The sequence below is a fragment of the Triticum urartu genome, chromosome 2A (genome assembly GCF_056163025.1).
Source record: "Triticum urartu cultivar PI428250 chromosome 2A, HENAU_Tu73, whole genome shotgun sequence".
In the NCBI taxonomy this organism is placed as follows: Eukaryota; Viridiplantae; Streptophyta; class Magnoliopsida; order Poales; family Poaceae; genus Triticum; species Triticum urartu.
The window spans coordinates 150,758,936-150,770,755 of NC_141874.1; the positions used below are offsets into that span (position 1 = coordinate 150,758,936).

Consider the following 11,820-nt stretch of genomic DNA (forward strand, 5'->3'; position numbering starts at 1 on the left):
CATAAGGTAATTTGTAACGGGTAACAAGTAATGAAAGTAAATAAGGTGCAGCAAGATGGCCCAATCCTTTTTGTAGCAAAGGACAAGCCTGGACAAACTCTTATATAAAGGAAAATACTCCCGAGGACACATGGGAATTATCGTCAAGCTAGTTTTCATCACGTTCATATGATTCTCGTTCGGTACTTTGATAATTTGATATGTGGGTGGACCGGTGCTTGGGTGCTGCCCTTCCTTGGACAAGCATCCCGCTTATGATTAACCCCTCTTGCAAGCATCCGCAACTATAGAAGAAGTATTAAGGTAAACCTAACCATAGCATGAAACATATGGATCCAAATCAGCCCCTTACGAAGCAACTCATAAACTAGGGTTTAAGCTTCTATCACTCTAGCAACCCATCATCTACTTATTACTTCCCAATGCCTTCCTCTAGGTCGAAGCAATGGTGAAGTGTCATGTAGTCAACGTTCACATAACACCACTAGAGGAAAGACAACATACATATCATCAAAATATCGAACGAATACCAAATTCACATGACTACTTATAGCAAGACTTCTCCCATGTCCTTAGGAACAAACGCAAATACTCACAAATCATATTCATGTTCATAATCAGAGGGGTATTAATATGCATAAAGGATTTTAACGTATGATCTTCCACCGAATAAACCAACTAGCATCAACTACAAGGAGTAATCAACACTACTAGCAACCCACAGGTACCAATCTGAGACTTTGGGACAAAGATTGGATACAAGAGATGAACTAGGGTTTGAGATGAGATGGTGCTGGTGAAGATGTTGATGGAAATTGACCCTCTCCCGATGAGAGGATCAAAGATGATGACGGTGGTAATGATTTCCCCCTCCAGGAGGGAAGTTTCCTTGGCAGAACAGCTCCGCCGGAGCCCTAGATTAGTTCCGCCAAGGTTCCGCCTCGTGGCGGCGGAGTTTCGTCCCATGAGCTAGTTTATGTTTTTTTTTCAGGGCAAAAGACCTCATATAGCAGAAGATGGGCACCGGAGGCCTGCCAGGGGGCCGACAAGGCAGGGGCGCGCCCAGGGGGTAGGGCGCGCCCCCACCCTCGTGGATGGTGGGTGGCCCCCCTCTGGTACTTCCTTCACCCCATATTTTTTTATATATTGTAAAACGTGCTCCCGTGAAGTTTCAGGACTTTTGGAGTTGTGCAGAATAGGTCTAATATTTGCTCCTTTTCCAGCCCAGAATTTTAGCTGCCGGCATTCCCCCTCTTCATGTAAACCTTGTAAAATAAGAGAGAATAGACATAAGTATTGTGACATAATGTGTAATAACAGCCCATAATGCAATAAATATCGATATAAAAGCATGATGCGAAATGGACGTATCAATGACCATCGCTTGTCCCCCGACCGCCACTCATAAGGAAGACAATCAAGAAAATAAATCATGCTCCGACTTCATCACATAACGGTTCACCATACATGCATGCTACAAGAATCACAAACTTCAACACAAGTATTTCTACAAATCCATAATTATTCACTAGCATGACTCTAATATCACCATCTTTATATCTCAAAACAAATGCAAGGAATCAAACTTCTCATATATTCAATGCTCTTTATATGAAAGTTTTTTATTATATCCCTGTTGGATGCCCATCATATTAGGACTAAATTCATAACCTAAGCAAATTACCATGTTGTTTAAGACTCTCAAACTAATATAAGTGAAGCATGATAATTCAACAATTTTTATAAAATAAAGCCACCGTCGTGCTCTAAAAAGGTAACTGAAGCACTAGAACAAACTGCCTAGCTCAAAAGATATAAGTGAAGCACATAGAGTATTCTAATAAATTCACGATTAATGCGTGTCCCTCTCAAGAGGTGTGTACAGCAAGCATGATTGTGGCAAACTAAAAAGCAAATACTCATATCATACTAGACTCTCCAAGCAAAACATATATCACTTGGTGAATAAAAAAATAGCCTCAAGTGAATTAACCGATGGATTGAAGACGAAAGAGGGGATGCCTTCCGGGGCATCCCAAGCTTAGATGCTTGTTTGTCCTTGAATATTGCCATGGGTGCCTTGTGCATCCCCAAGTTTAGGCTCTTGCCACTCCTTATTCCGTTGTTCATCAAATCTTTATCCAAAACTTCACGTCCCTTCCACACCCCAATCTTCACTGGAAAAAATCCTTAAAAAAGAGAAAATCTTCACTGGAAAAATATATACCAACCTTATCCAGTCGCATGCCAGAGCCCCCGTCCGAGGGGGCCCAGGTGTACGTACCCCAGCCGTGAGGCAGGACCTTGGGCCAGTTTCCTCCACTGGCCTGTGGGGCCTGCGATGCATTCTCCATTGGTAGGCGGTAACGAATATTATCCGACCCGGACGGCCCCGTAAATGGCGAATTTCCGACATTGCCCTTTCCCCTTCCTCTAACAAGTCGTCGCCTGGGCCTCGTCGCCCCCCCTCGGCACAACGACCTCGACCCTCCCCCATTCCCCGCGCGGCGCGACCATGGCGAGCCGCGGCTGGCGTCGTCCGCTCGCCTCGCTGCCAGCCCTCGCCCTGGCCCTCCTTCTCCTCGCCGTCGCTGCCGCCGCGGCCGGATCCCCCGACCGGACCGCCCCTTCGCGGCCGCCGCTGGTGCTCCCGCTCACGCTCTCCTACCCCAACGCGAGCCGGGTCGCGTCGTCCAGGTCCAGGCGAGGGCTCGCCGAAGGAGGTCACCCAAGCGCCCGCATGCGCCTCCACGACGATCTCCTCACCAACGGGTCGGTACACTTCGGATTCCCCTCTCATTTCTTTCCCACCGAATTTGCTGGGTGCTCCGTTGGATCTGAGGCTCGCGGATTGTTTTCGTATTGGTTAGGTATTACACGACGCGGCTGTACATCGGGACGCCCCCGCAGGAGTTCGCGCTGATCGTCGACTCCGGGAGCACCGTCACCTACGTGCCCTGCGCCTCCTGCGAGCAGTGCGGCAACCACCAGGTGGGCCTTGATTCCTCTGCTTCTATCTTCAGCTACCACTTCGAAACTTTGTGTGATGATTAGATTAATTGCGCATGGATATTTTGATACCCACACCGCCACACGTGAAACTGTAGGTGAATCATTGAAGCTAGCTAATTTAACATGTGGTTTCGCAGCTGACAAAAGTTTGTAATGCTACTTTGCATGCATCATTAATTCATTATGTAGGGATTTTAGTTCTCAGAACTCAGCACATAATTTGTTGATACATCAGGAAATTCAAGTTTATTTGTGTCATGTGGGTAGAGTGTAAGTGTACTAAGAGCACCTCCTCAACCTGCAGGTACTATTAAAACTGAGGCAGACTAAATTATATGCTTTGCGTAAATGATCGATGACTCAAATTAACACTGTGTTTGGCATTCCTCAATGAATACCATGCTAATCTTGGTAACAACCAACAAAATTTGGCTTTTGTTTGGTGGGCATTGTTTCAGCAAGAAGCTACTCTATTGGACTGCCAAACCTTGTGGCTTTGGTATAATTAGTCCTAAATAAGTGTTAGCTAACTCCTTTTAATTTTCTCTCCATGTTCTTGGTCCCATGTCCCTTACCGACAATGCATTTGGCAGGTGTTTGGCTTGGTCATGCCAATGTGTTTGTAACGCCATTTTTTTTGGCTTGTTACCTGTTTAGTCACTACTAATCCCATTCTCAGTTCTAGATCTAGTATTGCTGTTTTTATAATCTGTGCTGATTATCTGAATGCAGAAGAAGATGCATGTATGCACGAAGAAAAATGCTTCCCATCCTTGTCATGTCTTTTTAGTTTTTACTACATTCTATAGCCAAATCCAAGAAGATGCATCTATTGCTCTTGTCTTGTGTCACTCGCAGTCTGAAAATTCCATTGGTTATGTCTTTGTTAGCCAATGTAAAGGGGCATACGTGAGATGTATAGATGTCAGCCAACGTAAAGGGGAGTAAGTGGGATGTAAATAGAAACATAAACAAACCGATATGTGGCATTTGAAGTCTTGTACAGCCAATATCTTGTAGCCAAAGCAACATGTTAAAAAATAGAAACGCTGGAGACAAAAAGAGTTAGACTTTATGACTACTGTTGGTTACTGGTCTGTATAGTTTCAAGTAACCAAATTCATAAATAAATTAGATTTGCTGAAACCATCTTGATGCAACTGAAGCAATGTAATGATGGACCATGATTTATGCAATTGCCATCATTGTTGTACCATCACATTTAGTATTCTATATTGTGTTTTGCTTATTGAATCGCCAAACATTGCTGAAGACTTGTGTGTAGTACTGGTGTGGAAATGATTTTGTTTTTGGCCTATTTTTATAATTCAAAATACATGAAGATGTGCATGCTGCCATATGCATCATGCCATATAGGAAAATGTTTCATTCTACTGGTCTTGGCGATCACCACTATTTATGCTTGTAAATTCTTCTTGATTACCAGGCAGTTAACGTACCGATGTTTTGCTTGATGTAGGATCCAAGGTTTCAACCTGATCTCTCCAGTACATATTCACCAGTAAAATGTAATGTTGATTGCAATTGTGATAGTGATAAGAGCCAGTGCACTTATGAGAGGCAGTATGCTGAAATGAGCTCCAGCAGCGGGGTACTTGGTGAGGACATTGTGTCGTTTGGCACAGAAAGTGAACTTAAGCCACAGCGTGCTGTTTTTGGCTGTGAAAATTCCGAAACTGGAGATTTGTTCAGCCAGCATGCTGATGGCATAATGGGGTTGGGCCGTGGTCAACTTAGCATAATGGATCAGCTTGTTGATAAGGGTGTCATAAGTGATTCATTCTCTATGTGCTATGGTGGAATGGATATTGGTGGTGGTGCTATGGTACTGGGTGCAATGCCTGCCCCTCGTGACATGGTATACACACATTCAAACGCTGTCCGCAGGTAACATAAGTCGTTTTGCACTCTTACATGGGAGTTTTGTTCGTTTTTCTGTGTGGGTGGGTTGCGGGTTCCTCTATTGTAATAGTGATGCACCTTCTTATTAACTTATCTCAAATGGAAACAGCCCATATTACAACATTGAGTTGAAGGAAATACATGTTGCTGGAAAGCCATTGCGGGTAGACCCAAGGATCTTTGACGGTAAACATGGGACTGTCTTGGATAGTGGGACCACATATGCATACCTCCCAGAACAAGCTTTTGTAGCTTTTAAAGATGCTGTAAGTTATGAGATGATTTGTCCTTCAGTTACTTAATAAATTTTACCATTTCATGGGATCTTTGTTCTTCTATATGTATGTTTCCATTATGTGGAATCTACTTTCTTGCTATCTTGTTTTTGCAGTTTACCATTTTAAAAAGCGATCTTTCTATGTTTAGATGCCAATGATAGTAGTTGAGGACTTGCCATCTTTTTTACTTTTACGGCTTTGCACAAAGAAGGTTAACCATCATGATGACACTAAAGCCTAATTTGGTTGCAAGGGAAATGTATCCCAGGGATCTAATCCCACTCAGGGGGATTTCCATGGCCATCGTGGATCCTCTCGTCCTACCACGGGGAGATCACCACGTCAGTTTGGATGACAGGAGAGAGGGGAGGAGATCACGTCCAGAAAAGACCTTGGTTGAAGGAAAAGAAAAGACGAACGCAGGGACATGACAGAGATTCCTCTGGCTGTTGAGATCTTGGGGGAAGGAAAAGCACGGCTGCCGACCCGTCTCTGTCGCCGGAGGGCAGATGGTCTTGGAGGCGTAGCACTCACGGTAGTCGTCGGAGGAGATTGCTAGGTGCGCCTTGTGCCGTTGCCTCGAGTGAGAGAGCGCCAGTCGTGGCTTTTCTCCCCAACCTCTCTAGGCGTGGATCTCTCACCAGGGAAAGGATGGAGATCGGGGCAGAAAATCCCCAGCGAGTGAGCGACCAAATGCCGCGGCGATTTTCCACAGGCCGATTCGCCCCGTGGGCTCTGTGCCATGGTTTTGAGGGGGGTCCCGTGCTACCAAACGAGCCCTAAATGTTTTAGTGCCTTGGGGTAATGGAAGTGTTATCTACTTCTGGATATCTACCGCCACCAATATGTTGGTCACTGTTTCTCCTTCTATTCTCTTGATTGTTGGTTTGCAAAATTGTCCGAATTACTGTTGGGATTTAATCACTCAACTCCCCCCCCCCCCCCCCCTCCTCTCTCTCTGCTGGAGCTGAATCACTCAGCTCCCCCCTCTCTCTCTCTGTGTTGTTTCTCACAACATACAAAAGTACACAGGCTGTTTTGGTGACTTGCTTTCTCACACAGCCAAAGCCATTTCTCTTATTGATGCACTACTAGCTTACCTTACAAAGATGGCATACCTATTTATAGGCTACATGAACTGACCTTGACTAATACAGCTCAGAAGTAGCTAGCTTCCTTGCATACTAAGATAACTAGTAATCTAACTTCCTTGCATACTATGATATAGCTGGACTTGCATATGTTTAAGATAACGACAAGATTAATTCTAACAATTACTCCCTCCGGTCCTTTTTAGTCTGCATATAATGGAAACTTATAGGAAAAGGTATCAACACTCACAATGCCAAATCAATGTTTTTAGATTTATTATGAAATGTAGTTTCATGGAATATATATTTGGTATTGTATATGTTGATATATTTTAATATATATTTGGTCAAACTTTGTATAGTTTGACTTAACACAAATCTAATACGTGGACTAAAAAGGACCGGAGGGAGTACAATGAACACATGTGCACTTGTGCACCTTGTGTTTTCATCTTGTTTCTTACCTCATGCAAGCAGTTTTCTATTTTTGGTCCTACGTTAACAGTTTCGGAAACAACCAACTGTTTGTTCCACTCTTGGTAAAACATGATGTAATGATTATATTCTTAATCAATAGGTGACAAGCAAGGTCCATCCTCTCAAGAAAATCCGTGGACCTGACCCAAATTACAAGGACATCTGCTTTGCGGGTGCTGGAAGGTGACTTCCGGATGATCATAACAATTATTTATTTTCGTTAGCAATTCTTCTGATGTTCTCAGCAACATTCATATGGAGCTGTAATATGCATCACTTTACTTCCAGGAACGTCTCCCAGTTATCAGAGGTATTTCCAAAGGTTGACATGGTATTTGGAAATGGACAGAAGCTCTCACTTTCACCTGAAAATTATTTATTCCGGGTAAATCATGAAGTTATAATATTTTAATCCAATTAAGGCAGCATTTGTTTACTTTGCCTGTTGGCGCTGTCCGCTGATGCTGTGTCTCCAATTTTGAAATAAAGCACTCCAAAGTCGAAGGGGCTTATTGCCTGGGTGTGTTCCAAAATGGGAAAGATCCAACAACTCTATTAGGTGGTAAGGCACTAAACTCTAGTAGTAGTTTCAAGAACATCGTGCACTTTGCTGTTGGTCCCCTTGGACAAATTACTGTGCAGGTTATCCACCCATATTGCTAGTTTGGTACTGGATAGTTAAACAATGTATTTCCTATTTCCGTATTGACTTATAAAGTACACGTGCTTACTAGATTCGTGCATTAGGATCATAACTGGAAAACATTTTATGCCATCCATCTGTAACACTTTCTGATTTTGTCATCCTGGACATGAAAATGATTAGTAGTGTATGCTGAATAATAGAAGGCAGGTAGACAGGTACTATAACCAGCTTATGCACTTATGTGTGATGAGGATTTGATTTGAAACTTGGGGAATTGTATTAGATGATTATTTTGATGCCATCCATATGTAACACTATCTAAGCACTGCTATGCATACATCACTTCTCCATCCAATTTTGGTACAATAGATCAAATTGCTGTTTGATTCCCATCATATTCCTGATCAGTGCTGTTCAAAGTTAGTGTTGTAACTAAATCAGACATCACCTATTGTACACACAGACAGAGTACTTCCATTCTGATCTTTTCTTCTTTGACATAAAAATGATTAGCAGTATATGCTGAATAATGAAATGATTAACTAAATGACACATGTATTCTAACTACTTATGCACTTGTGTGCGATGAAAATTCGATTCGAGAATTAAATGATTAACACATGTATTCTAACTACTTATACACTTGTGTGCGATGAAAATTCGATTCGAGAATTAAATGATTAACTTGGGGAAGTGTATAACTTGGGAAACTGTGGATGACAATGGGTTTAGAATTAGAATAAAACGAAGACCCTATCGAACAAATAGAGGAAAGGGCGGTAAGGGGAAATAGTAAAGTCTAAGCGACATATGGCACGGAAAGGAAATCCAATTTCGGTAAGACTTGATCTGAATCGTTACAATCTGACCTGCTTTTTTATGCTAGCTTTTCTTGGCATCACTACTTCAGTCCATTCAGTAGTCTACTCATGCAAGCTGAAATTTGTAGCAACATATCTGGTGATCATAAAAACTCCTTTTGTGAATAATAAGGCAAACCAGCCCTGTTTCCTCAAAGAAAGGGAACATGCGATTCTTCTTAACTTGTTATGCTTACAAGGAAACCAGAAACTAGCTAGGACAGTGTCACTTCCAGATTTCAGCGAACTTGGAGCCATGGATTTATGTAGTGAACATGCAGAAGTTGAGCCTACGCCCTATGGGTGAAGCTTCCTGCAATGGTCGTCGGAGGTTGAAACTGACACAAAATATGGGACAAATATCTCTAATGACAGGAATAATAGCTGTTATAATAGAACTTAGCTGCTATATGTTCTCATGTTAGTCACCATTTTCTTCTACAGTGAGTGATATGCATCTTGATTCACTCATAAGTGAAAGTGCATCCATTTTTTAGACATTTTTGTTTATTTGTATCGTTAGGAACATGATAACATACTTCGTTTTCGTTCATTTGGAAACCTGCCCTTATGAATAGCTAACACAATGTTCTCTGTCAGGAATCGTTGTTCGTAATACCCTTGTAACCTATGACCGCCACAATGAAAAGATTGGATTTTGGAAAACTAACTGTTCAGAGTTGTGGGAGAGACTCCAGAGTGGTGGGGCTCCTTCACCAGCTCCTTCAAGTGATCCAGGTTCACAAGCAGATTTATCGCCAGCTCCTGCTCCAAGTGGTTTGCCAGGTTTGTGCCTTATTACTCTGTTTATTTTGCACGTCTTATTCGCTGAATGATGAACGTATATTAGTTGTTTGTCGACTCATAGGTGGTAATTTGGGAGTATCATCTTTTTGCTTGCATGGTTGGGAAGCTATTTGATGCTTTCAAGTCCCAAATTTTATAGGGCTTTATATTTTGTGATAAATGAGGCAGTTTCTCAACCTGCCTCTTTAAAGGTTTTATCTATCCACAGTTTATTTGATATTGTATGTACACATGATTTATCATATCTGTGATTTCTTTGCTTGCAGAATATGATGTTGGTCTCATCGCTGTTTATATGTCGATAAATGTTACGTATCCAAACCTGAAACCTCACCTACATGAGTTGGCTGAGCTGTTGGCTAAAGAGCTGGAGATAGATTCCAGTCAGGTAAGGATAAAATATAGTATGACAATGCTATGATCATGCTAGTTATGTTTGCAGAATGCTTCCTTTTTGAAGGAGTAAGAACAACTGTTCTTGGAATTTACTTGATTTTGCTCTATTTTATAGTTCTTCATGGCGATTTGGCTGAAGTTACTCTTTTATTTTTATAGGTACGACTTATGAATGTTACTGGGCAGGGAAACTCTACTCTAATCAGATGGGACATTTTCCCAGCTGGATCTTCTAATTCTATGTCTAATGCAACAGCAATGGTATCATCCACTCTTTTGTGGACTATTTCAGTTTTCTTCTTCTTTGCAAAATGATTAATCATTTGCTTTGATATATGATAGGGTATCATTTATCGGCTGACTCAACATCATGTTCAGTTGCCTGAACATCTTGGCAGTTATCAGTTACTCGAGTGGAATGTGCAGCAACCTGTATCGAGAAGGTGAGAAAATGCATTTGTGCTATTCGTACCTTGCCCGATATATATTCACATATTCTAATTCGGCCATCCCTTAATTCAGAAGAAGTTTAGTTCATTTAGAATAAATATAATATGTTTACCTGAAATGACCATGCAACATCTCTTTAACATGTATCGTGGCTTAAAAGGTCACAAGAAATACAAAAAGGAAGTTACCGCCTTACCGGGACACATAATGGAAGTTAACAAGTCACAAAATAACGTTTGATAATGTCTGTAATGGCTTCAATATTTGGTACTACATTGCAGCTATCATAACATTAATCTGTACCATTGTCATTCTTCTTGTCTTGGAAGATAAGCTCTAGTGCATAATATTGTTCTGCAATGGTGAATATGAAAAGAGATATAAAGTTGCCGAGGATTGCCAAATACCATTGTCCATTGGCACTGCTTATTTAAGGAATATCCTGTGGGGCTGTTTGCAAGAATGGTATTTGTCTGTGAAGTTCCGATATTTAAGTTAATTTGAACTAAATACCAATTTTTGACCAAGAAACCCCTCTTTCAAACAAGCCTAATGGCGATATTTTGTACTACATCTACATTTTCATTTTATGTGCTCCCGAATAGTATCTTTCGTCTTCATTTACATTCTATATGAAGCGATTTCCTTGAATTGTGTTTTGATGGTGCTATATGATTTACATTCTACTGTCTTGCAGACATTTGACATTGCATCATAATTTGTTACAGGTCATGGTTGCAGGAACATGTTGTCTCCATACTGGTTGGAGTCTTGCTAGTTGTTTTCCTGTCTTTATCGGCCTTTTTAGGACTGTATCTCTGGAGAAAGAAATTTAGAGGTCAAGCTGCATATAGACCTGTGGGCTCAGTGGGGCCTGAGCAAGAACTCCAACCGCTATAATATTGGAGCTCTTTGACTGGGCAACAAATAGGTAATTCTTTGGTAGGGACACTATTATGTGGGCTACCATATTGCGGCGGTACACATCTGCTGTTGGAGTAGCCCTTTTCCTTTGTATGTAACACAAAGCATCTAGCTTACAGAAGAAGCACATGATGACATGACTTGTTGGTTCAAAACTTAGAGAATTAGTTCATAAACTATCTAGCAATTCAGATCAAGAGCTCCCTCTTGAGGCTTACTGTAGAAGAAGGTTTTGTTCATGTAATGTAGATTAAATAGAATAGACCAGACACAAATCACACTGGTGGATGCAATGTTGTAATATCTATTTGATAAGAGCCGAAAACCTTTTTTTGCTTCAGCTTGAGGATACTACTCCATACTAAGAGTTGTCTAGAATTGACAAAACTGTTACCTTCATTTTTTTTCCAAGAGTACGCATCGCTTATGCGTACCATATCTTTATAGAAGAGAAAATGTTTACAATAGACGCCAGAACAATTGCAAGCTGATTGCTAGGGCCAACACCACCAAAGATACAAGTGCTACTCTGTCACAATATCTTTATAGAAGAGGAGGAAATGTTCACATTAGACGCCAGAACAATCACAAGCTGATTGCTAGGGCCAACACCACACCAAAGATACAAGGGCTACCCTCTCACAAAATTACTAGTTCTCCTATGCACCTCCATGCAGAGATTGTACTTGGCCACAATCCTTCTGACCAATACAGCCTCATGAGCCTGTGAGGGAAATTGGAGAAAGCACTAGTGTTTCTTTTCTTCCATAGCTCCCAACAGATGATCATGAACAGGGAGTCAAAATCTCGTTAAGGCGACAGGGCATAGGCCCCTGGCATGAATCTACCAGTTTAAAAGAGAAGCATGCCCAACATACGTACCTGGCATAGACACACTGGATGAGCAGGTGGTTCGCAGTGTCTTGGTCTTGCAGGCATAGGTAGCAAGACGCCAT

General features: G+C 41.6%; 1 protein-coding gene across 1 annotated transcript; it reads left to right on the plus strand.

Annotated features, from left to right (window-relative positions):
* The first annotated feature begins 2,432 nt into the window (after positions 1 to 2,432).
* LOC125536453 (aspartic proteinase 36) lies at positions 2,433 to 11,204 on the plus strand. Its single transcript, XM_048699682.2, has 12 exons — positions 2,433 to 2,772; positions 2,871 to 2,991; positions 4,493 to 4,920; positions 5,045 to 5,201; positions 6,882 to 6,964; positions 7,070 to 7,166; positions 7,271 to 7,343; positions 8,888 to 9,073; positions 9,361 to 9,482; positions 9,650 to 9,751; positions 9,833 to 9,933; positions 10,669 to 11,204. The coding sequence occupies exons 1-12, from the start codon at positions 2,516 to 2,518 to the stop codon at positions 10,838 to 10,840; spliced, it is 1,899 nt and encodes a 632-aa protein (XP_048555639.1). The 5' UTR covers positions 2,433 to 2,515; the 3' UTR covers positions 10,841 to 11,204.
* Positions 11,205 to 11,820: the final 616 nt, after the last annotated feature.

Coding starts and splice junctions, on each gene's coding strand:
- LOC125536453 (XM_048699682.2), top strand. CDS start 2,516: ATGGCGAGCCGCGGCTGGCGTCGTCCGCTCGCCTCGCTGCCAGCCCTC. Junction 2,773..2,870: donor GACGATCTCCTCACCAACGG/GTCGGTACACTT, acceptor CGTATTGGTTAG/GTATTACACGACGCGGCTGT. Junction 5,202..6,881: donor TTGTAGCTTTTAAAGATGCT/GTAAGTTATGAG, acceptor CTTAATCAATAG/GTGACAAGCAAGGTCCATCC.